At 27.6% G+C, this 25,979-nt stretch overlaps 2 protein-coding genes across 3 annotated transcripts; both read left to right on the top strand.

Moving 5' to 3' along the window:
* Nucleotides 1–188: 188 nt before the first annotated feature.
* LOC134828766 (histone H1B, sperm-like) lies at nt 189–701 on the top strand. Its single transcript, XM_063841753.1, has one exon. The coding sequence runs from the start codon at nt 189–191 to the stop codon at nt 699–701; it is 513 nt and encodes a 170-aa protein (XP_063697823.1).
* Nucleotides 702–13,918: 13,217 nt separating this feature from the next.
* Nucleotides 13,919–24,684, top strand: LOC134831703 (GTP-binding protein REM 1). 2 transcript variants are annotated; one of them, XM_063845505.1, is made up of 9 exons: nt 13,919–14,130; nt 15,750–15,815; nt 16,221–16,368; nt 23,450–23,572; nt 23,639–23,860; nt 23,929–24,014; nt 24,079–24,259; nt 24,314–24,447; nt 24,499–24,684. In XM_063845505.1, the coding sequence occupies exons 1-9, from the start codon at nt 13,927–13,929 to the stop codon at nt 24,637–24,639; spliced, it is 1,305 nt and encodes a 434-aa protein (XP_063701575.1). In that variant the 5' UTR covers nt 13,919–13,926; the 3' UTR covers nt 24,640–24,684. The 2 variants fall into 2 exon arrangements, with proteins under 2 accessions (XP_063701575.1, XP_063701574.1); XM_063845504.1 differs by having other exon boundaries at nt 24,314–24,684.
* The last annotated feature ends 1,295 nt before the right edge of the window (nt 24,685–25,979 follow it).

Genomic DNA, 25,979 nt, shown 5'->3' with positions numbered 1-25,979 from the left:
CTACTATTTATTAGCGAAGTTGAAACAAAAGCTCAAATTTAATGTTTAACAAGTAACCTCCGTTGTTTGAAAGACCTACTTCTCGGGCAAAACAAATGTATGTGAGTAATGTTTGATAGGTGTCGCTACATCAAAAACTGTTTAAATTTTAATTTCGCAATAATTCGTTGAAGAAAGTTATCGAAAAAATGGCAAAAACAGCAACATCTCCAAAGAAGGTTAAAACGACCAGTGTAAAGAAGGTCAACCAGCATGCCCGAGCTCATCCTCCAGTGAAACAATTAGTCGTTGGTGCTGTAAAAGCTCTAAAAGAACGTAAAGGCTCATCATTGTTGGCCATCAAAAAATACATTAAACTTAATGCGAAATTGGATTCCGAAAAATTGTCACCATATATCAAGAAATTCCTCAGGAAAGCTGTTGCCAATGGTTTGTTAGTTCAGACCAAAGGAAAAGGAGCTGCAGGATCATTTAAGTTACCAACCAAAGAGAATAAGGCTAAAAAACTCAAAGCACAAAAGAGTGGTTTCTCGAAAAAATCGAAAAAGACCGTCGTCAGCAAAGTCCAGACACCCAAGAAGAATCCAACAAAGAAAACAGCCAGTCCTACGAAGAAGTCAAAAACACCCAAAAAAGTGGCAGTTAAGAAGCCAAAGACACTTAAAAAACACATATTAAAAAAGACAACCAAGAAAAATTGAAATGTCTGCTGGTAAAATTTATCGATTTTAAGTTTTTAAAAGTATTATTTTAATGAATTATTATTATATTTATATTTATTGTGTTTGAGTGATTGGAAGTACAAATAAAATTTCATTTATTTTTATTTGAAGAAATTGTTTTTTCGATTAAACATACTTACATACTAGTAGGTAGGTACTTTAATTTCTAAAACATTTGGTCGCGAAATGAATAATTCGAAAAGGTATTTATTTGTAAATAAATTAAAGTTTTATTTCGTCTTAAGTCTACTAAATAAATCTCGTCTTTATTTTCTGTTTATCATATTTGCTCAAATAATATATAACTTTTCTTATATTTAAAATTTGTAAGTCCAAATAAGGGACAATCAATATTAATTTTAATTCTTAACGACAATAGAGATTAGATAAAATTGAAAGAAATATCCTTAAATATTAGCACGGTGTTTTTGTTGTTATTTACACATAAATTCACTTCTTTTTAGGAGCTGCTTTCTTTGCTGTAGGCTTCTTTGCTTTTTTTGGCTTTGGAGTCTTGGGCTTCTTCACTGCAGCAGCTTTCGGCTTTGTTGCTTTCTGCTTAGGCTTCACCGTTTTCTTCGCTGGCTTTGTGGTAGCCGACTTTGCCTTTTTAACAACAGTTTTTTTGGCAGGCGTAGAGCTAGTGGCCTTCTTGGCTGCAGGTTTCTTCGCTGTCAAAGACATTTCGGATTTCTTTTATCTTGTTTATTTTTTTCAACGACTTTAATTCAAATTTTCGAGGCGACACCTATCGAGCACTGCTTACGTGAACATTTTTTGCCCGAGAAGTAGGTCGTATGGAAATGTAAATATTGGTTTGATGAAAATTCTCATCAATTTTATGCCGTTTCTAAGTGATTATTTTAAATTTAACAACAAAAATCATAGATAATCGCAAAATATGTTGTTTATTTAAACATATTAAAATTAAATGAATAATAATTGTAAAGAATTGTCCGTTTAAATATTGTTTATTTTTGATTTTTTTACTAAAAAACGTAGCAAATTTTACGTTTTATACTATTTTTCATTTTGTTTTCTCTATTATGCTGTAGATTTTAGTAATTCAGTGTTGTTTTTTCTCTTTTGTGGTCACAAAATCTCTGAAATACTTTTCTATGGCCAAAAACTTGGTCCATAAATAGATTTGAATATATTTTTTTGACAAACATCAGTGATTGTGTCAGATTTTTTGCTTGTTTCAAGTGTTTGAAACCAAGCATTATTTTCAATTTTCTGTTGATTCCATTCAATTTAAAAAGATTTATTATCAATTCTAAATATTTTTTGATTGTTTCAATCCAAAGACTCCAACACGCGTTGAATTTTCGTTGCGGAAAATTTTTAAACATGCAAAACAAGTTCAGTGCATTTTCCATTAAATGTAGATGCAATGCAATAACGGCCAAATTGCGTCGCATTGTATGCAAGTTTAGACAAAGAAACTTTTAGTATTGTTGTTTTTTTCATAATTTTTTCAAAGCATTCCTAAATTATGTTATTTAAAATGATTTTTTATTTATTATTTAAACAAAATTTTAAAATAAATTTATTTAAATAAATAAAAATTTGGTGCAAACGTCAAAAAAGGAAAATTTGATATAAAAATCAATTGATCAAATTGATATAATAATTCTAATTAAATAAGGGTTTTTTTTATTCAAAATTTGAAAATTTTCAATCATATACAATTATAATTATAAAAGAAAATCAAAATAGCATAAAATCCTTTAAAAAGTCAATCTTACTGTATAACATTTTGATTTATTTTTGTTCAAATCCTATCGAATCAGTAGGTATTGATAACTACGAAAAAAAGTAATTATTAGGTATTATTTTTTTTTTTAATATCAAGCTACTTTTGAAGTCATAAGCTAAAACATAAAAATGCTTTTAAGTATTTTTATTTTGGTTCTTAAAAACGAATTGATCAAAACTGTATTTTTATAAAACCAAAAAAGTGTAACTTTTTTGAGTAAATTAGTTGAATATTAGTTATGTTTTATTGAAACCAGGTGCGTAGCGTCATAAGGGAAATATGAGAGCAATGCCCTAATGTTAAGTTTTCAAAGGAAATTTTCAAAATTTGGGGATCAGAAGCTATATTTGTTCTGTTTGCCCCCCAATAATTTTCGGCTTGCTACACCTCTGATTGAAATACAAGTTTTTACATGCTAAATTATTAAAATTCAACCAAAAAAGTATATGTTTTGTTTATATTATTATTTAGTAAGAGTTTTGCTTTTCAAATTTCTCCATTCACATTTATTATAATTTTTTTTATTTTTTTTATCAATACATATAGTTAATATGTTAAAAAATATGAAATACAGATATTATGATTTTGTTTTATAACAATAAATTAATTATTAGGTATATATTTTTGACATTTGGATAGCTAAATTAAATATCTTGTAAAAAATCAATCTTAGTCAAACATCAGATAAATTACATAAAAGGTAAAACTAATTAAGATCAACAAAATCACACTTATAATTTCAGATAATTGAGTACTGCTCGAAAGTTTCTGATTACATGTTCCAAAGCGCAGATTTCTTTCCAAATGATCAAACAGTCGGCAACCCTTTTATTTTAAGTGTAGTTCAACGTACTCATTTTACATTGAAATGCTATAAAAAGGAAAACAAAGAGAGCGAGGAAAATTCCGTCACTCTCTTCACTGTAGTGTATGCATATATGATGTCAACAAATTTTTCGCAACAAGAGAGGTTTCCAGACAAAACAGAAATATTTTCTCTGTTTCCTAAAATTCCCACGAAGCGTTGTGCTTGATGCCTATGATACAAAGACACACGAGATTTATTCGTAAAATGAGTAATTTGCTTTTCGAATGAATCGTGACTATGAGTATGGTGAGTAATGTTAATTCTATATAAATATTACATAAAGTCATATAGATAAATATAGATGTTGAAGGAAAATACTTTGTCTCATACAGCTATTTTATAGCAGACAAATTTTCATTTTTTCTCCGTACGCAAGTTATCGAATGTAGATATATGAAGGAAATGTACTCTCTCAGGGTAAGCGCTCCGGCTGTTATAGACATACGGAAAATTGTGCCAGTTTCTGATGAAACATATGGGTGTTCCTGCAGTTTTGCGTATATTGGTGTATTTATGAATCTAAACTTATACAGCAAGGCATACTGAGGAAAATTATACACGTTTTGGGTGCTACAAGGCAGTCACGGCTTTTGTAACATTATTTTAGTATAGTTGAAAATCTGGACCGATATAGACATGTGTTTAGTCTCGTAAGTCTCGCTGCATATAGAATATAAAATACTATAAATATAATCAATGAAAATCAAAATTTTGAAGTCGAGTTGAGAGAATGTAGTCTTAGCATATTATTTATTAGATAATCTAAACAAAATGTATGAACTCTAAAAGAACAAAAAAAGTATATTGCAATACAATATTGAGTTCTACTAAAATAGAATGTAAACGTAACAAAAATATGTATAACAATTTTTTAGTATTCTGCGAAACGTACAGATATTTTTTTAAATATTGTACAAGTGTAAAAATCGTAAGAAGAAAATAAAATTCAGTGAGATTTAAAAAAAGCAGAAACAATCTGAAAATTTCTGTATTAAATGTGGTGTAAATTAAATATTTCAGTGTGCCAGAAAAATTAATCGTTAGTTTACATTAGAATACGTTAAAAATTCTTCACAATACCGTCATCTTTTCTAAAAATTCATCAAAAAATAGGAAAAAAGAAAAAATGTGCTAAACGTGGATATAAAATTAACATAATTTCGACGGCAAAGTACAATAAAATTTAGTTACATGAAGTATCTTTTCGTCATATCGGCACTCGGTGAATTTGTTGACATGTATAAAACATATACACGAGGAAAAATATCAATTTCAAAGGTATTTTTAATTGTTGATCGTTGTAAAACTTTTCCATTTTAAATTTGCTATTTTAACAAAAAATAATGAAACTAACAGATATAATTATTTCTTCACTCGAAATTTCGAAAGAAACTCAATATTACATGTTTCTTTTTAAGCTCAAAAAAGGTGCCCCTTATTCTCTTACTGTCAATTTTGTTTTGCGACCGCATGATCAAGCACAAAAAGAGGATAATTGAGAGGAAGAAATCGATTTATTTTACCGATATCTTTTATGAACTGTAAATCAAAATACCTGGCGTTCTCTTTTCTTTTATTATTGATTAAAAAGTTTTGTATTAGGTATGTATAAGATTTTTCAAAATAAAAAAATAAGAGGCATTCTGCAATATATGACACGGAATGTAAATGACATTTCATCATACATCATACAAAAATCTGATTCAACAAGAGTTATTAACAACTCAGGAATAATGATTAAGTTTAAGAGGCTGCGAATGTTTTTGGTAGAGTACGAATTGTTGAAGTACTTTTTATCATTCAACAGATTTACGAGTGACTGAAAATATGAATATAGAAAAAAATACTTATCATACGAACAAAGTTCAAATTCAATGTTTAATATCGGCAAAAAAATTATTAAAACAATGTGAAAAACGTTTTCACTTTAGTCTATACTACAATAAAATTGTGGATACTTACAATATGATAGCAATGAATGAGTCTTTTGAATAGATTTTCTATAAATAAATAAATAAATGTGTGAAAATATTGTTAATTTTTCTCTCTTCTTTTTTTTGTATTTTGCTTGCTTGCCCCTGCTTTTTTAATATTAAAATAATAGTAATAAAAATAAAATGGAGTGAAATAAATGAATGGCGTCGGTAGGTATGTGCTAGCACTTCATGGTATTGGTGCATATTATTACGTTTCACTTTGTATTATTTTATTTTTTGATTACAAGCTATGTTTGTATATGTCAGTTTTATTTTATACGTATGAACGAGTGTCGTCGTCAATTCAATATGATTCTAACATTTTCCTTCCTCACTATTCATTCTTTCTCGATTATATATATTTTTCCCTCTGCAATAAATGTATACTTACTGACATGGAGAAGAAAAAAACATTGGCTCATTTTAATATTTGTAAAAGTTTGAAAATTGAAACTTTTTAAATGTGTCAGACCTAACTTCGTCATTGTTATGTATGAATTAATTCAGGATTCTTGAAGATTTGTCTCTATGAAGAAGACATACATTATATTTAAAATTAAACATTTGACTCTCCCTTTCTTTCTTTAAGAATATATTTGTTCTCGTATTTTTCGTAAAAAAAATATGCATAACTAGCTATATGTTTTAAAATTTTTAAAAATTTATTGATTATAAGTTTAGGTACCCAAAATACCAAAATGAAACACAATGAAAAATTTCAATACAATATTTATGTACATATAATTTTACATTAATTTTTTCAATTAAAAAGTAAAGCAAATGCAAATGTATATAGTCTTTTATATTTAAAAAAATGCTAAAAATGAAATTTAAGTAAGGTACCCATCTCAATTTATTTCAATTTAATCTTCTTACATGTATTCAAGCCACAAGAACAGTACGTGATTAATTTGTCTCTTTTATTTTAATAGCACAAAAGGTTCGTGCCATTTTATTTCTTTCATTTTTCGTTCCTTTGTTCACCCCAAAGAAAATTTTCTCTATTTTGGTGACTACCTACTGATATCTATCATTATTTATTGTGCACGAAAAAAAAAAATATTAAATCAAATTTGGAAAAAGTTCCTTGTCCTTCATTTGTGCATTTGCATATAAATAAAGTATACCAACGAAAAAAAAGAAGCGTAAAAAGGGCTTAATTGAATCAATTATTATTTTACAATAAAAATGCAATAACTAAATATATAAATTCTGAAAGGTTAAATAATAATAAGAGTGTTGTAAAGATTATATACTTTTCTTGTTGAAAAATTAATTTATGTTATGTTTTTTTAACTGTTTGACATTCCTAATTATTTTTAATCGCATTTAGAAAAAAAGTATAACAAATTGTCATGTGTCTTCAAAATAATCGAAAAACAATATAATTGTTATCCTTTCTTATGTTAACAAATTTTTATATTGTTGAGTTTGTAAAGAATTTTAGTCATTAGGTTTGCTATGATGAAAGAAAATGTTGGCTAGATGTATACCATATATATATTTTTTTTTATTTAAAAAAGAAAAGTAACCTGAAGCATTTTGAGATAATTACGTGGTTCCGCTCTATTTTTAAGGCATAGTTCTGGTTATAAACTTTCCTAGAAGGATAATACAAAACACAAATAAACTTTTACCTAGGGAGACCAAGGACAATCTTGAATCCATGGTCTGTTCATTTTCATTTGCCCTGATAGTGATTATTTCCTCTACATTATTAAAAATAGGTGGTTACGTAGTTTTGTGACAAAAAAAAATATCATAAGAACGACATTAAAATATGATTTTGGGATTGAAAACTAAGAATTCATTTAAAAACTTAATAATAATATAAATGAAATAAAAGTTTTAATAAAGTTTTTTTTTTTACTTTTTTATAAAAGTTAAAGATAATAAAAACTGAAAACACGTAGATTTATTGTGGATGGGAGTTTTTGTCATCCAATTCACAGTGCCAAAAATTGTAAAATGCAATGGTCGTATGATTTTTTTTGTAGAATCAGTTGGTCAAAAACTTTGTACTGATATTTAATATGTATAGGTACAGATGATTTAAATCCAAATAGAATTTTTACATAAGTTCACTACATGTTTAAAGCAACTGCAAGAAATTTTGTGGTTAAACTCTTATTTAAGTCAAACCTGATATTTTCATTCATTTTATTTTAAACATCGATCAATTAAAATGTTTTTACAATATTTTTGAAATTATAACTACCCACGTCGAACATCTGAAAATCAAATTTAAAAAATGTATTTAAACGATTTTTTTAAAACTATAGTTTGACCTATGTTATGTAGGCTACATAAATATATCAATCATTTGTAAAAAAAAATCTTTCATTTTGGCTTTAAATTTTTGACGCATGGAAAAGTTTTTATTTTGTATGGAGCATTTAGTGTATAAAATAGTTCATGTGGTAACTGAAAATTGATTAATTTTTCGAAAATATAGTTGTTTTAATAAGGTGATTGTTTGATTGATTATTTGTTTTTCTCTAAAATAGTTTGTAGTAGTTAGTTTTTTCCAATCTTTAAGAAAAGCTTAACTTAAACTTTGTGCAAGCTGATTCAGTTGGAATGCGGTGTTATTTTCACCTAGAAATAGTTAAAAATCTTTCCATGTGCTCAAGACTTTAAATTTTCAACAAGATTTTATTTTAAAAAATAAAGTGTTATAAAGTAGCAGCACTATAATTTCGTGAAGGTATTTCAAATTTATTAACAATATATGAGAGGTTTTTGTCTGTTAAGTGTCTGGTGTTCCGATCAACAAACACAGAAACAAAAAGATGGAAATTGTTTCTTTGTTAGCTTTGTTTGTATAGTTTTTAAAACCATTGGGTAAAAATACATTCAAGTGACTTGTTGACAAAAGTCTAGAAGAGTAAATTATTGCATGTATACCTATTTAATTTTTAGTTGCTTATTTACTTACATTTACACAAATAAAAATAAATTAAAAAAAAAAAAAACAAATATCGAAATTATCGTTATGTACTTACATATTTAAATATGATCAAACATGGGTTAATTTGTTAGTTTTCAAAATTTTTCATGCTAGTAGTTCATTCTTAGTAATTTAACAATTCATCCTAACACGCTAAAAATAAATATCTTAATCACGATCTGTTTGAAAACACCTGACGTCAATTGAATAGATTTTTCCCTTTCAGTGTTTATTTATTTTCTTTGCCATGAAATAAAGACACGCTGTATATATTTGCTCTTAACATCTGATTGCTGAACACTCAATTTCTTTTATAACTTTATTTTTGTTTCGTTTTATCTCTAAATATGCTATATACGTGAATTGAAAGTCGTCTAGAAAATTAATATTCATGGTTTTAAGTCAACTCGTCTCTAAATTCATAATTTGTTTTTTATTTATTCAAGAACAAAAAACAATCTGCATTCAAGTGAAAACATACATTATATTCTTCAAGACCCAAAATTTACTATAGAGAGCACCTTTTTTACTCAAAAAGAAAACAAATCATTGTATCTCTTTTGGTACCAAATTTTATTTTACTAAAATAACACTAACAATATTCTGCAAGTGCTGTTGATCTCTTAAAACTTCGGTACAATTTTTGCTGTACATTTTGCAATAAAAGTAGAAAGAAAATATTAGAGACGTATATACAAAATCATCAACAACAGCTACTTACTCTTTAGAATGGTCTCTAATTGAATTGAATTGACTCTATTTACTGAAGAATTGACATATATTTAATAGTATATTAGAAGAAATATAGAAGAGGTGATGCCTGTTTTTCCTCATTTTCCTGTATTTTACGACGCTGCGTATTTGAGTCGTTTGTTAATATTATGTTATGTTTAGTATACACAAGTATATAAATAAAAAAGATTCTTTTTTAATAAACATCACATATACTATATAATCTAATTTTAGATTGCTTATGTCAATGTTGAGTGTTCCCATGCGGCGGATACATAAAGGCTTTGTAACATTGTTATATTTATATACTAAATGCTTTTTATATCCAATAAAGTGAAAATCAGTCAAATAGAAAAATGACAGTAAAAATTTAGCTCAAAACGTAGAAATATTGATGAAATGTGTGATAGTTACTGCAGCATGCATCAATTTTGCTAAAAGAATCATGTCTTATTATTTATTATCAATACCTTTTTTTTATTAAGTAAGCCACTTTATCAAATTTTCTAATTATTGAAACATTAAAATGGTTTACACCACGATCTCTGTATGAGTCAAATCGTACTTAATGCATTGGAATCGTAGGCTTCCTCATTTATTTCTGAAACCTTAGGATGTGCTAAGCACTGACCCAGTAAATAATCTCAACATTTATATTACATGAAATAAATAAAATATACACCATCTTGCAAAAAACAAGTAGGTATATTTGATTTAAGTCCAAGTTTGGAACAAAATAAATAAATGGGTAACTTTTCTTATCCTTTTTTTTACCATTCTTTATATACAATGTACATAAACCATTGTATAATACAATATTTGTCGAGGATTACATTTATATTTTCTTGATTGTAGGTAGTATATCAAATAAGAAACATATCCATTAAAAATCATAAATAAAAATGAAGAGTTTGAAGTACATACAACGCCATGGCGCGCCACCTTTTTTTGAAGGTGCTCGTCAATAACATCTTTTATAAAGTTTTTTAAACTAGATTTTTAATCGGCATATCTAAGTGATTTCTTTTCCTCTTGTTTTCTGCCGCGAATGGAATAGTTGGTCTAGTGGGCGGCGGGCACAAATAAAAAAAAATTTCAAGGGACGACATTTAAATAATATCAGCTGGATTTCGTAGCTCTTTCCTCAGTCACATATCTAAGTGATCTTGCTTATGATGATTTCAGGTTTATCTCCACCTCAGCCCATTCGATTTTGGGCTTATTGTGGATCGTCAAGTAGAAATATTTATAGGTTATACTCTTCTTTTATAAAGGGTATGCTTCTTAAGAATCTGAATATGTCTATTAATTTATATTCTAGATCTTGCTTAAAAAAATTATAATAAATAATGAGAAAAAGCGTCATTTCTTGTAGGCATGAAAAATTTAATTTTAGAAAGATGGATTTTTATTTCATGCCATATTTTTTTTCTTGGCTTCCTCTTTTCTAAATTTTATGTTGCAATTTTAGTACATATTTAAAATAAGAAATTATAATTATTTATCATTGGTTTTAAGTTAAGTTAAGTTAACAATTTAAAATAATATAATGAATATATATGTTATATTTTTTTCCAAAATTTATATCTCTTGATGACAAGGTGTTCGTTAATTTTATTATTTATCGACTTTTTATTACTTTGTTAATAGTTGCAACAGTTGAATTATTAGAGATACATAATAACTAAAAGAAATTCATACATGATGTATATAAAATAAAGAAAAGAAAAACTACATAAATGGTAATAAATAGCAATATAAACATGCTGGCACTTGCGAGGTGCCTGCTCCATTTATTTTATCATAAAATGTAGAACAAAGTCAAGTGTGACATTGTATTTACTCTATGAAAATAACATAAATGCATGTTTGTGTACATTATTTTTGCACTCCAACAAATACCTAAAAGCGTTTGTTAGTTTACCACATCGCTCAAACGCAATTTATCCTTTTACTGTATTCCACTCAAGCAATTGTGATTTCTTATGTGTTCACTGTGTGCCTTTTCAGAATTATATCAAGTTCGTAGTATTTAGCATAGAAGTAAGCTATATAGAAATATAGGATCAATAGTTGTAAACATCCATTTGAAAACAATAAAATGAAGAGTGAAACCATTTTTTATCGTCTGTTTTTTAATATAAATATCTTTTTACCACATTTCAATATTCATCCGTTCCGTGTTCATCCGTTGGAAAATGTTGTCGATGAAAATTAGTGGAAAGCTTCGGGAAAATTCATAGAAAATCAGAAAAACTTGAAAAATTTCAAAATTTTACAATGTTCAGGGGAGTATCGCGATTAACATGAAAAGTGAAAATTAATGAAAATCTTCGAGAAAACTCGAAAAATCCATGAAAAATCATGGAATTGAACACATTGAAATGCGGTCAAGTGATAAACAAATGCAATTCATTCTCGTTTAAAATTATTAATAATAGCAAAAGCTTGTGAAAGTGATTTAAAATTTTTAGCTGAAAAACAGCTTGTATTCACAATAAATATCTTACCTATACAAAGTATTATTTATACATGTTATTGTTTTATTTTATCTGCAAATATACAGATGGTTTTTACTGTTTTTTCAAGCATATTCTCTATGATTTACAATAATTTCACATAAAAGCTCACATTTCCCAAATTAAGTCATCCAAAAGACTTTTGTTTTAAGGTGTGTAAAATAATTATTTTATTCCATATTACTTTACAAAAACAATCTAATTGAAATGTCGACAGCAAGTCGTTCAAAATTGGTTAAACAATTATATATCGGTAAATTATTATGCTATGCCTACTGAGGCCCTACGATTTGCATACAAAATTTTAATATAAATTGTTAATACATGACCGGCGGCGCTTAGACTGTTTCCAAGCTATTTATTTATTTAAGTTTATTAATTATAATTCCGAGTGTTGCTAATTGGTCATCAAAAATGTCAAATTTTCTTTTTTTCTACTTAGATGTTATTTACAAGTTATATGGCCCGCTACTTAGTGGAGGTTTCCATTTAACTAAAAATTAAAAAAAACTCATAAATATATTGAAACTGGGTGAAAACAATCAAAGACAAAATCGTGTTTTATCATAAAGCTGGTTAATTTTTTGTAGTAAAGCTATCAACTTTAAAATAAATATTTATGTATAACCCCGATTTTTTCGCAAAACCAAAACATAAAATAATTTGCTCATCGTAAGCTATAAAATCTTCTTCTATGCAATTTCACATTGGAAAACTGTTTGAACAAAATAATAGTAATAGATGTAAAATAAACAAAACCTCGAATTCATGTATGTTTTAATATGTAGCATGAGTTCTATTTTGGATTTTATTATTTAATTGAATTGAGAAACAGACCACAAATAATGCATCGATCCTTTGATCAAGTCAGATACTTTTGAGAAAAATTAGAACCTTAAATTGATATAAGTTTTAATAAAAGTAATTTTAATTGAATTTGAATGGAAAATTATATTATTTATGATGACATAGCTAATAAAAACACTAAATAATATTAATAATATTATTTTAATTCCATTGATTTCGGAAAAGAAAACAATTACTAAATTTGCGGATTATCATAAAGTTTTTCAATTTCACTAAAACAAATCATGTTTCTCATTATATTATGTATAATATTAGTTTATTAAGTTCAAAAACAGGCACGGTTTTTATATTTGCCTGCAACTTATTTTAGGTAGACTAAATACATATTTGTCAATCTGTAAATTCATTCAAATTTCGATACTATTTAACAAAAGTTTGCCATTTAAAAATAATTTTTTAACACATTTGTTCAACTAACAAAATTTTACAAATTTTAGAATGTTTTTCTGTTTATTTTATTTAAAAGTATAGATACCAAACGCACTAATCTTTGTTTTTCTAAAATAAATATCCTGAATTTTTTTTAAGCCTTTACTATTTTTTTTTGTACTATTCAAAAAATTGGTGAAAAATCAGTTGAGCATCTCATTCTTTCTTGTTGTGAAAATTACAAACCGAATAAAAGGACAGGCAGATTCAAAGCAGTTGATTGATTGATTTGTGTTTTTATGAAACGGTATGAACGTAACATCAAAATGTCCAACATAATCATTAAATTGCAAAAAATCGGATTGTTTTATTAAAAATCATGTAAATTTGTCCTGAATTATTTTCTCGTCAATAAAAAGTTGTTTTCATTTTTATACTAATATAAACGGATATCATTTTTGGTGAACATAATTAGTAGCTGTGATGGCCATAAAATTTTACACAGGCACGATTCTCATAATTGATGATTATTTTTATGATAAATTATTTTGGATTGTATACGAAAGAGATTTGCCTAATTAAATCATTCACACATATTCCTACTACTGTCATTCGTACCACTACTCGAAATTTGTTGGTTAACATGAAATGTAAATGTAATGTTTTTGCAATTGAATTATTTGCTGTCATCATGTGGCGTCTCATTTGATAAATAACATGGATGTAGCGTGCATTCCAATTAAAAGGATTGGAACAATTAACAATACGTCATGAAATTTTATAAATCTCTTGCTGTAAATTAAATTATGTATTTTCGAAACATTGAAAGTGGCAACATTCTAATTTTATTATTTTTTTTCTTTTCAGAAAAACAACAGAAAAATTATTTTGAGCACACTTAATAAAATTGTCTTCTCGTTACAATAAATATATTTTTTAATTGAATCAACACAAATTTCATAGCAAAAATAAATTAGTGTGACAAACGTGCTGTGAATATTTTACAAAAATATAAATAACATAATAAAGTGATAAAAAATATTATTCAAGTATTTGAATAAAAATTTGCTGCAATAAAACAAATTACTAGAGATTTTGTGACAAGTAATATTTAATAATATAAATTTCTAAACGAATTTTGTCAAAATTACTCGAATAACAGCCATGGATATATCTGATGAAATTCATTCGCGACCTCCATATAAGACTAGAAGTGCATCTATATCTGCACCAGGTCACTCCAGTATGGAAACCATCATAAATCCCCCAAGTGGTGGGGGTGGTACTCCAGAGAGTGGTACGCCTGGATATCGTCGACGTCGTCAAGCCACCAGATCACAAAGTGCCCGAATTACAGCACCAAGAAATGTAAGTAAAAAAATTCACCATTAAAAACTGAGAACTGAATAAAATATTAATGTAACAGCTAAATACTGTGTTTAAAATTACAATTTAGAAAAATATCTAATAATTATAACATTTGGTCGCTCCAAATAAATAAAAAATTCCAACACTTTGAAAAAAAATACAATATAAATTTGGTAAAAAAATGAGAAAACGGCAAAATAAAAAAAATGCAAGTAAAAAATTATCTATTAAATATCTATAACTAAAATTATGTTAGTTTTATGAATTTTTTTCTGTCCCACTCTTAAAATCTTATTCTAAAATGAGGAAATATGTGTTATTATTTGGAGGGGCCTTAATAGTTTTCCTTTCATTAGAAAAATAACTAATATCCAAACAAAAAAAGTAGTTTCATAAATTTATATCACAAACGGGATTGGCGGACTTGCCATCTTTTTACTAATCTATTTCTGATAAAAATTAACACAATTAAACAAGCATAATAAACGTGTTTGATGAACGTCTGCTTTTGTGCAGGCACATCTTCAAAGCTACCTTTATTACCATGTATGATTACCCTTTATGATTTACCCACAAGTTGAGGTATGCGGAGTAAGAGTAAATAAGCCACAAATGGTAAAACACATACTTGACATCCTTTTATCTTGATTACTCACATATGTACGCGCCCTCTTTACATTTAGGTAATTTAAGACTTGCGACACAGAAATGCTTCAACACAAGCCATAAAAAGTGTAAATATGAGCAACATCGTGAACGAATTTATTGAAATACATTGTTTACAAATAATATAATAAATAAAAAATAAAAACCACTTTGGACACCTGGCTATATAGCGAAAAAAAAACAAGCAATCATCAATAAAATTTCTGAAAATTCACTATTGAACCCACGACAACACCAAAGTCATAATGGAACTCAAACAAAACTACGTAGTGATCAGTTGTCGAGACAACAAACTGGAGCGCATTCACATTTTAGTTACATTTTAATATCACAGACCATTCTGCTTGAAAATAGAAAAGCCTTTTTAGTAAATGAAATACGCTCAAAAGTTACAATTCAAAATAAAAAAAAAATTGTGAAAATAAGAAAAACTTCTAAGAAATATTACAAAAATTAAATTGAAATTCGGTTAAGTGAACTCTTTCTCGACAACTTTACTTTTTTTTTCTTTTACGTCAACATTTTTATGGATTGCTTTGCAATGATGATGACGATATTTAATTTAATTATAAAGTTTTCAACTTTCATCTAATTGAATCTTAATTTGTAAGAAAATTAATTGCTGAGACGTACTTTCTACTTACAAATAACAAGAAAGCTATATATTTATGTGGCTTTCCAGATTGTATAAAAATTTTTTTCTTGAAACCTCTTGCTAGAAAGTTCACTTATTAAAGATTTTCCATCTAAGCTCATGAAAAGAAAAACTCTTCTAAGTTCTACAAATAATAGAATTTTTTTCTCAATTTTTACCACTACCTAAAATTTGTAAGATTGTAGGTTAGTCTTATTGTTTTATTTAATTGCATTAAAAGAAAATAATAATTACCACTGTTGTTTTTAATCTTTATTATTCTTTTAACTCTACTTTCAAAAACAAAATCGTATTCTAGTTATCATATCATGTCGTGTCTGATGACAATTTCGAACAAAATCCTTCTCACGAAATACAAGAAGAGGTAAACCCATAAAACAAATAAAAGTAGTGAAAAAGTAAACATGAAAACTGTAGTGTAGCATTAAACTATTTATTTTATGAATCAATTTTTGTCTGCCTCATTAATTATTTTTCTTTAGTAAGAAAGTTCAAAAGCAACTATAAACAAATTTTAATAAAAATTGCATGACTTTTTTTTAAATCGTCAGCTTTACCATAAATTTCACTATTGCATTCACAAAAACCGTTCAATTTTCAATAACGCTTATCGTGCAAACATAGGATTGCAATAAAATAGTATCATCACAAAATTTATTGTAATTGTTTATTTTTGAAATTTTATCTGCTTTAATGACGCACCACTCGCCATTTCTAACCATCATTAGATTCCTATCAAACCTATAATTTTGTCCGTATTTCGTTCAAGGTCCGCAAAAAGGCAATGCAACAACAGGCACAACAAAATTTACAAGATATCAAATCACATTGCACCAGTGAACCAAGACTTAATGAAACAGAAACGCCACAAACTCATCGTCGGTACGGCTCAACCAGACGTGCTACACAAAATTCAGGTGAGAAAGTATAATTAATTTGCAAAAAAAATAATGTAGGCTTATTTTAAAAAATAAGAGATACTTATGAATAACTTATACTTATTAGATTAAAAAACTATTCATAGTATAGGAAAAAAACGTATGTAAATTTTGATAAAAGAAATAATTGAACATAGCAGTCCATTATATGTTTTGTTGTTCCGAAGTGATGATGCAAAATTGAGACAGCAGGTGTTTAAACAGTATTTTGAATACATCGATCGAAAAATAAGGGTGTTACGGTCTTGCTACCTTGTCTTGATGCCTTGAAGGGCTTTAATTATCTTAATTGATGATTAATGTGTGTTAAAAGCTTTTTCCAGGACAAGATTAAAGCAAATAAACAAAAATCGATTATCGTTTATCAAACGCTTAATGAGGCAGAACGCTCCTATTTAATCATGTCAAAAAATGTTGTAAATCAATAGAATTTGTTTTTCGAAAAAATAATACATTATGTTCAAAACAATAAAGATACTTTTAAAGTGGATGCAACAAGTGTTACTCTTATATATACTTTTACTAAATAAATAAAAAATATGCCATAAAAATACAAAATGTTATTGAATAATGGAAATGTAAAAAACACGAGAAACCTTTATACTGTGTGATGTTGTCAAAAGAACGAACTGAAATGCGATAAAAAAAAAGTTTTTCAAAAACTGAAAAACAATTATTACAAAAGTGGCTCAACATATTTTCTCATCGTAATGATAATTTAGCGTAAAATTGTTTCGTACATTGCTTTTTCTCATACGGTTATATACATAGTATATGATTGTATTTTTAGTGCGATACATAAAGAGAACATAAAAACACTAAAAAAAAACAGGAAAATCTCACGCTTGAAATAAACAGTGGATGTGCTTAAAAATATATGTATAGGGACCGGAATAATAAAAAGTTTTATTGATTGTATTTGACATCCTTTTTTGTTGATTCTTATTTTATACCTTTTATAAAAGCGTAGGTATATTAAGCGATTTTCATAAAAGTTTTTTTTTTTTGACAACTTTAAACCTATATCCAGTTTTTGTTCTCTATAGGAATAAGAGAGCCCCATCAGAGTATACATAACTATTTAACTTTTATTTAACAATGTATGAAAAACAAGGATTTTTGTAACATAAAAAAACATACGGATTGATTTTACAAAAATAACTTTAAATCATATTTTGTGTTTAAGAAGACTAAATTTTTTACATTTTATGTTTTGTTGATCGGGTTTCACAGTTCACTGTTATGACTTTTCTATAAAATTTTCGAAGTACCTAACATGAATTTCAAAATATAACTGATATTGAATTTGAATTAATTTATAATTGACATCAAGAATGAAATTAAAAAAACTGGAATGACTTATTCATAATTATTTTAAATATTTAAAGGCGTTACCACTTTTTTTGAATGAATAAAAAATGTGATTGTTTGAGGAGTTTTAAATTAAATTAAAACTTTTAATACATTAGTAATATTTGAATCATTTGTATCTTTTTTTGCTACTCATTTATTTATTTCTAATATTAAATATTTGCGCGCTTTCTAAAAATCTTTTCTGTAAATAATAATGTTTAATATGCTTTTTCGCTTGAACATTAACACCAACAATACACTCAACACTACTAAATTAAAGCACGTCGAGGTCAATATCGATATAATTATAGACCAGGTAGGATTTTTGCTTTACTTGTTGTAATAGTCCTTCGTCATTTGTCAGTTTTTATGTGCTTTTCAAAATAAAAAAAAAATCAGAACCTAATGGCTAACACTTAACGTACCGTACCCATAATCAGAGTCGATTCATTTTCACTTTTTGCTCATTGATACACCCTAGTGCATGCAGGCATGTGTGTCAAAACCTTACTACATATTTTGTTTTTTCGTCATTATAACAAAATTTCAATAATAACAAAGTGAAAAATGTTTTCATATTCACCTGCCTTTTATAGATACAATCACAATAATCACAGTACATTGCATGACTGCATGTCTAACCTACTTGGGGGCTTTATATGTAATATATTTCAAACTCACCTCTTTTGTCTAATGTTTATTTATGCTATATCATCTAATAAAAACCAACACATGCATTACCTATATTTTACAAACACTTTATAGCTCATTGATGACTGAGTAGCAATATGCATTATATGCTCTTTTTATTTGAACAAATTCTCGGGTGATCGATGAAATTTATTAAATTCGTGCAGAATTTGATGAAATTGGAGAAGAAAAGCAATAAAAAGGCTGAGATTTGATTTTTCCACTGTTATTACAAAGTTTTCATATTTTGGAAGTTTATTAAAAAACAGCGGTCAAAAAGTGTAAGAAGCTCGTGCCCAAGAAATCATGAAAAGTTTTATAAGAACAAAAAAAATAGAAAATTTCTTTTTTTAAGTTTGTGAAATTTTTTTCATATTTTCAAACAATTGACAAATATACATTCTAATTTAGGGAAATTAATTTGGATCTTGGGAAAAATGTACTGTGTCTATCATTGTTAAAAAATCATCATTTAATTTCATAAATTTGTAAAATTAAAGTAAAGTTAAAACTTATTATTTGCAAAAATTTTAAGAGTCCTAGCTTTCAAGTATACCACGAACCAACAAATAAAATTATATTATCACAATTTAAATCAAGAAACAAATATATGTATGACGGATTATGTATGATGTATGACGTTTTTCAATACCTTATTTAGGTTTTTAATACAATTATTTTTATCACTCAATTTGGTTCATTTGCTTTTTGTGAAGTCCTTATTAAATCACATTGGTATTTTGCCATTTGCCACTCTATTTATTCTATTGCCAATATCCTTTGTTTGTTCCAAACAACGTACTTAAATCAATTTTAGATTTGATACACTGTAAGGTTTCAACGCAGAGCCTCAAATGCGGTTTATTTCACTTTAGTGCTATAAATTAATTGAGTTTTACAAACCGAATTCAATTTAGATTGTTTGTTTCTGAAAATTGTAGTAGGCGTAGGAATAAAAACTATTAGATTTTTTTTCACCATTCATCGTACGGTTTTTTTTTAAATTTTTTGTGAAACAATGAGTGGATTCAAAATTGATTTTGAGATTATTGATCCATCTGTGACCGAGAAAAAGATAATCGAGGCAAAATTTTTACAATTACTTCATGGTGTTTTTGTTATTTTAATTTTATTTTTGCTATAATAAATAGTAGTAATTTTGTTTTATAGTTAACATTCTGGGTAGATTTTGGTCTGAGTTGATTGATCAAATTGAGGGAACAGCCAATTTAGAAGTTCAGAACCGCATGAAAGGTTGGCTTAAGCTTATGATTGAAAATGAAACTCTGGTAGAGCCTTTCAACACGATTCCAATTCCTATTTCCAAAGGAGCACTTCCAATTCTTTCGCGATATGACTACACTACAAATGAAATCATGAATGGAATTGCAATACAACTAAATGCCGTTACGGGAGTCAGTGACAAAGATATCATATATCCGCAAGCAGCTAGTACGGCTATTAAAGAAAAATGGCGGGGAAGTGCCCCAATTGTAACAGAGGAGTCGACAACTATAACACAGAGTCAAACATATGACACGTATGTAAAAATCAATTTATTTTATATTTTTCGCAAATATTAAATAGTAAAACCGATAAAAAAAGGCCTGATGGTACAGTAACTGAAGTAAGAGTCGTCGAGGTTGACAAGCCTTCCGATATATCAAAAGCTTCCGTTTCTAAGAGATATGATCCTTTTGCTACAAGTACGAATTGGATTATGGATGATTCACCTCCGCCAACTCCTGCTAGTCGTAGACACGAAAGGAAAATATCACACGAGACACCGAGTCGTGCTACAACTCAGCCAGATAGTTTAGCACCTCGTAAAAAGCACGATCATTTTGCTCCAAGCTCAAACTGGATGATGGACGAATCACCCTCTCCTATTACGCAACATAGAAGCTATAAAACAAAAAGCCCTGAACAGCTTACTCCAGTAAAAACGAACCAACCAACGCCCCGAAAAAAAAATGATCCATTTGCACCTAGTGTCGCATGGTATGGAGAAGTTTCACCACAAAAACCATTAAGTCCAAATATTATCAATCGGAAACAACAGGATAACACATTAAAACCAGCTGCAAATGAGCCAGTGCAAACACAGATAGTTTCAAAACGTAATGATTTTGTGACTAGTATAACTTTTGGATCGAATGAAAAATCGCAAGAGCCGAAAATGACAAAAAAGACTACTATCCAACAAACACATACAGTAGAAACGTAAGTCCGACAGTAATTTATTTTAAGTAAAATATAATTACACTTAGTTTTTTATTGAACATCAGATCTGAAGGAACTACGACTGAATCGAAAACAGTCTCAACTACAAAGACCAAAACAAATAATTATCAGAGTCGCAGAGATGATGCGTACCGGTCAAGTATTGGCTTTGGTCCACAAGATGATTCTCCAGTCAGAAATCAGAAAACAGAAAAACCACCTCAGCTAAATGATCAAAAAGCAGCTGAAATGTATCAAAGCCGCCGTGGAGATGCTTACAAGTCTAGTATATCATTTTTATAAAAAAAGTTCAAAATATTTGGCATTGATGTAGAAAAAATAATATTTTAAGACACTTTCTACAGGCGTGCGAGTTCAATCATGTTTAAAATTGTAGTTTACTCTGGAAGCTTAAAAAAATATAACATTTCGCTCTAATATTCTCTGGAGAGTAATGTAACGCTTTTATTATTAGTATTATACACGCAATGAAATTATTTTCTACATTTCAATGTGTTAATGTTCTAAATGCTTCGTTTCCACTAAGTCTTCCTATTGTATTGTAATGTCGGGAACTACATATTTATACCACTTACAAAAATATTGATGGAGTCACAATGTTGAAGCGTTTTTTAAATGTCGGCAAATATCATTTTCGAACAATAATGTTCATGTAAAAGTTGTTTAACGTGACGTTTTAACTTGCGAGCCTTTTTTAACCACTCTGGCTTTTCAGCATCTTCTTCGTAGTTATCATTTTCCTCAACAACGAAATCGTGAACATCATATTCGGGGGCATGTAAATGTCTTACATTCAATTTTTCAGTCTGAATCAAATCAATTTCTTGAATAATTTTCCTTTGGTTAAATTGTGACATGAGTTTCTTTAGATTTTCAATGGAATAAGTGTGTGACGTTGGGATTTTGTTGAATGGTGACACCAGCTGACGTGAGAGAATCATTATATCAAGCCATTTCAGGAGGATTTTTTCTATACTACACATGTTTAGCAATGTTGAAAGGTTCTTTTCAATTGACGATATGCCATGACATAACAATCCTTTGCTCTTTATAAAAATATAAAAATAAATGAAAAGAATAACAAATTCAAATTACGGAAAAAATATATGTTCTTTAAGAAAACTTTGCCTGTATGCAAAAATAAATAAGATGATGTTATGCTGCTCAATGTCTCAGAATATTTTTTAAATTTAATTTTACTACAATTTGATACCATTTTCAGAAATTAGCCTACTTCATAGAATCTAAATAAAAAAAAAACTCATAAGACTCAGCGTTGCAAATAAATATTTTTAATAACTCTTAAATTCAAATGTTTTTACATACATACTTTACAGAATGTAAAAATTCTGATTTACATTTCCACATCAATTAAAATTTATTTCTATTAACGCCCACAAATGGGGCCACAACTCATTTCCTTCTAATCCTAATGTTGCATATACATGTTCAAGATGTGTTGCACACAAAAATAACTATAGCGAAAGAATCGAATCTACTGCCTGCTGTGCAAGCGTGCAAATGACGAATTATTTACAATTTATACAACCAAACGAAACAAACTAGCATAGTACATGTATGTGCACTTGTGTTATTATATCAAAACTTCTATTTTTGAATAAAAATTCACTGTTATATTAACATGCATCAAATTTTCATCAAAATGCATTGCTGTATGTGATTCGTGTTGCATGATACGAATTCCTACGGCTTTAATTAGAAACTGTGTTCCTTTCCCTCAATCCTTAAAATATTGGCATTTGTAATAGCTTTATCATTCCAATTAAAAAGCATTTATATTTAGTAATATGTAGTATTATTATAACATATTGGCATATTTTATCTTATTTACTTTTTTTTAAGTGTATTAAATCAAAAATTAATATATTAATATAAATATTTATTTGAAAGGTTGACCACAATTTTTTTTTTTTTTTTTGAAATAAAATTTTATTTGAAATATTCATTTATTAAAAAAACTAATTCAAAATCAAACAATTTTAAAAGTTTTTCCATGAGACTTTCTTAAAATTATTTTTTTCTTCCCAGTCTATCTCTGATTAACTCAAATTGAATTACTTTCAAATACTTACGTAAGAGATTCAATAATGTGTAAAAATTTTGTCTTTTAGTGCTTTTTAGTTAAATCCTCTTTCATATCATCTTTTCTTTAATAAACTCAATAAAATACAGTAACATGTTTTCGCACAATCATATTTTTAGTAATTTATTATTAAATACTATCATGTAAGAAACTAATTTTCCCATGAGACCTACAAGATAATTATTTCTACCTAGTGACAGACTTGCTCTTAATATTTTGTGATTACCATTCGTGCAAAATGTGGGACATCAGACGATAAGGAAAAACTGATAGACTGATAGTAATATTTTATATCCACGTCCTTTTCATATCAAATACCTGTGTGTGTGTGTGTTTGTGTATAGTGTATACATTAAATGGAATTGTTAATCAAATATAATTCTTTTGGGAGTTTTAAAAAAACAATTTTATGTTTTGAGAGTCAAATCGATTGTTAATGCAATTTGTATATTTTTTTATTAATAGACAAAAGAGGTCCTTTAAGTGGTTTTTGTAGTTCATTTGATGATTGTTACCTAAATGTGAATTATACATATTATTTCATACGGAACATTTTCATTCTTTTCCTCCTAAATTTTGTATAAGTTCTGACAAAGATATAGAATTTAATTAAAATTGTTTTATTTTTCCGGTCTGGCCTGTTATCAACATTGTATGGAACAACTGTAGTAGTTAATAATAATAACAGTGTTAGAAAGTCAAACGTTTACTTGGATGTACCAACAATGAACATGCAGCATTTACAAGTTAGTGATCCGGATATTGTTCGCACATTTAGCTCATCTAATAAAGGTAACAAAGTACTAACTAACAAAGCACTCTGAAATTTTAAATAGAAGAGAAATTTTTGACTCGCAGGTGTTGTAAATCGTGGTGATTCGTTTCGTCGACGACGTTCCCGAAGTAACAGCTTAGCGCCTGTTAGTCCAATGCAAGCAGTGGAGGATCTAATGGTACCTTCTGGTCCCGAAGAAACATTCAAAGTATTGATGCTTGGAGGATCGGAGGTCGGTAAAGCTGCCCTGTTAGCTCAATTTAAAACGTCTGAATGTATAAATGCATATGATGAGGGTGGAAGAGGTAAAGAGCAATTATTTTTTCCACAAAACTTTATTATTAATTATACATCTTCAATTATATTCAAACAGACTCCCCAGGACTCCAAAACATATCAATCATACTTAATGGAATTGAATCAGAACTGCAATTTGTAAAAGAAACATTAGATAGCAGGGTATGCTTCAATTTCTTTATAAATCTTTACAGAAGATTTACCATTTTTTTTAATTAAAAACTAGGAGGAATTAGAGAGTGCCGATGCGTTTTTGGTAGTGTATTCCGTAGTAGACAAGCCTTCCTTCCAGAAAGCAGAACAAATTATCATGGCATTGACTGACATGGATTTAAGTAGAACTCGACCAATTATTTTAGTAGCGAATAAAATTGATTTAGCTCGTTCAAGAGCCATTTCTTCCCAAGGTAATTTTTATCTAACTGTTTTTTTTCCAAATTATAATAAAATCTAATTTTAAGATGGTCGTTGCTTGGCTTGTACTCACAGAACAAAGTTCATAGAAGTTTCTGTAGGAATAAATCACAATGTAGATGAACTTCTTGCTGGAACACTTACACAAATCCGTTTGAAAAAGGAACAAAATGCATTACAAGTAAGCAAAATTATAATGTTAGAAGATGATATGATAGAATTTTTTTTACAGGCTTCTAAAGATCCATCGGGACATTGGTACAAGAATCGAAATGTAGTTCGAGCTAGCATGAAAGCTCGTCAAATGGTTAGTTGGATATTTGGCAAAGAAGATTCGAAATTTCGGAATTGCGAAAACTTACAAGTGTTATAATGTTCAAATAACAGAATTCAATATGATCCGTATGATGAAAAAAATGAGGAAACTTTTGTTTAAAACTAAAAAAAAAATAAAAATTCTTTAAAATAATTATCTAAACTGATACAAATACATACCTATACATAAAGCAATCGTTCATTTGAAATATAAATACATATACATAAAACGTATATTAACTTCATATAAATCAAAATATTACCTATATTCTAAATCTAGTTCATAAATATATGTATTAGGAAAACAAGATAAAACTTTGTAACTTCAAAAAACTTATGCTCAAAAATTCTCAGCTCCAGCTCCTTATTATGATTAAATTTTAAAGGCAAACGTAAATATCTAAAAAAAAGATCTTTGCTAAATTTTATCTAAATAAAATCATCCCAATTTCTTTTATTATTTTTAATAAATTTTTTTATTTACCTTCTAAGATTATATCTTGTGTGTAAAATAAATAATACCTAATGTATTCTAAAAGGATAAGTAAAACTAATGTTTTCCCATTGACAATGTTCTCCATCGTGATTAATTGTAAAAAAAAATATTGTTGTAACTGTTCCTAAAAATTTTTTTTGTGAGCATATCTCATGCATATATTTTTATTTGTTTTAGATAAATAGTTAAAGTATGTAATAAAAGAGCGACAATACATTTAGAAAATAAAATTATCAAACTTAATTATGTCCGTCTCAAAAATGAAACGACACAAAAATCCCGATTTTCTTAAAATGTCTAATTTTTCATGTTGGCTAAATAAATACAAATATCAATATTTTATTATTGTTACAATGTTATAATCATATCATGTAAAATCAGCCTATAAGAGAATACATTTAATATAGAACTAATCATACAACATTGAAAATAAATTAATAAAACCTAATAAAGAAACAAATTATATATGCTACTGCTGGGTCCAAGCAACCATTTAATGTATATTTATAAGAATTAAAAATCAATATACTAACTAAAAAAAAAGAAATACTTAATTAATATTTTTTATTTGAAAACTGAAAAGTCTTTCTTTTTACACCTAAATAAGATTTATTTTGATTTATAAGACTTTTAAATGTTAAAAAAAATGATTTCAAATATTTAAAACCGTTGAATGTTGTAGTTATACTTATATGGTCTTCTGACAACATATTCTTATACGAAAAATATATTATAAATACATTACATACATAATAACTATAACTTTATAATAATAAATACAAAATAAATTTATATTTATTGAAATAACTTGATTGTATTCCTTATAACAGTACAGAACAAAATACTTAACTATAAGATTTAGTGTTAAAAAAAACTGCGTTTTTCGTGCGTTAATATATCCT

This window comes from Culicoides brevitarsis, chromosome 2 (assembly GCF_036172545.1).
Source record: "Culicoides brevitarsis isolate CSIRO-B50_1 chromosome 2, AGI_CSIRO_Cbre_v1, whole genome shotgun sequence".
Lineage (NCBI taxonomy): Eukaryota > Metazoa > Arthropoda > Insecta > Diptera > Ceratopogonidae > Culicoides > Culicoides brevitarsis.
Note: the sequence above shows the minus strand (reverse complement) of the source record. Positions and strands in the feature narration are given on the sequence as shown.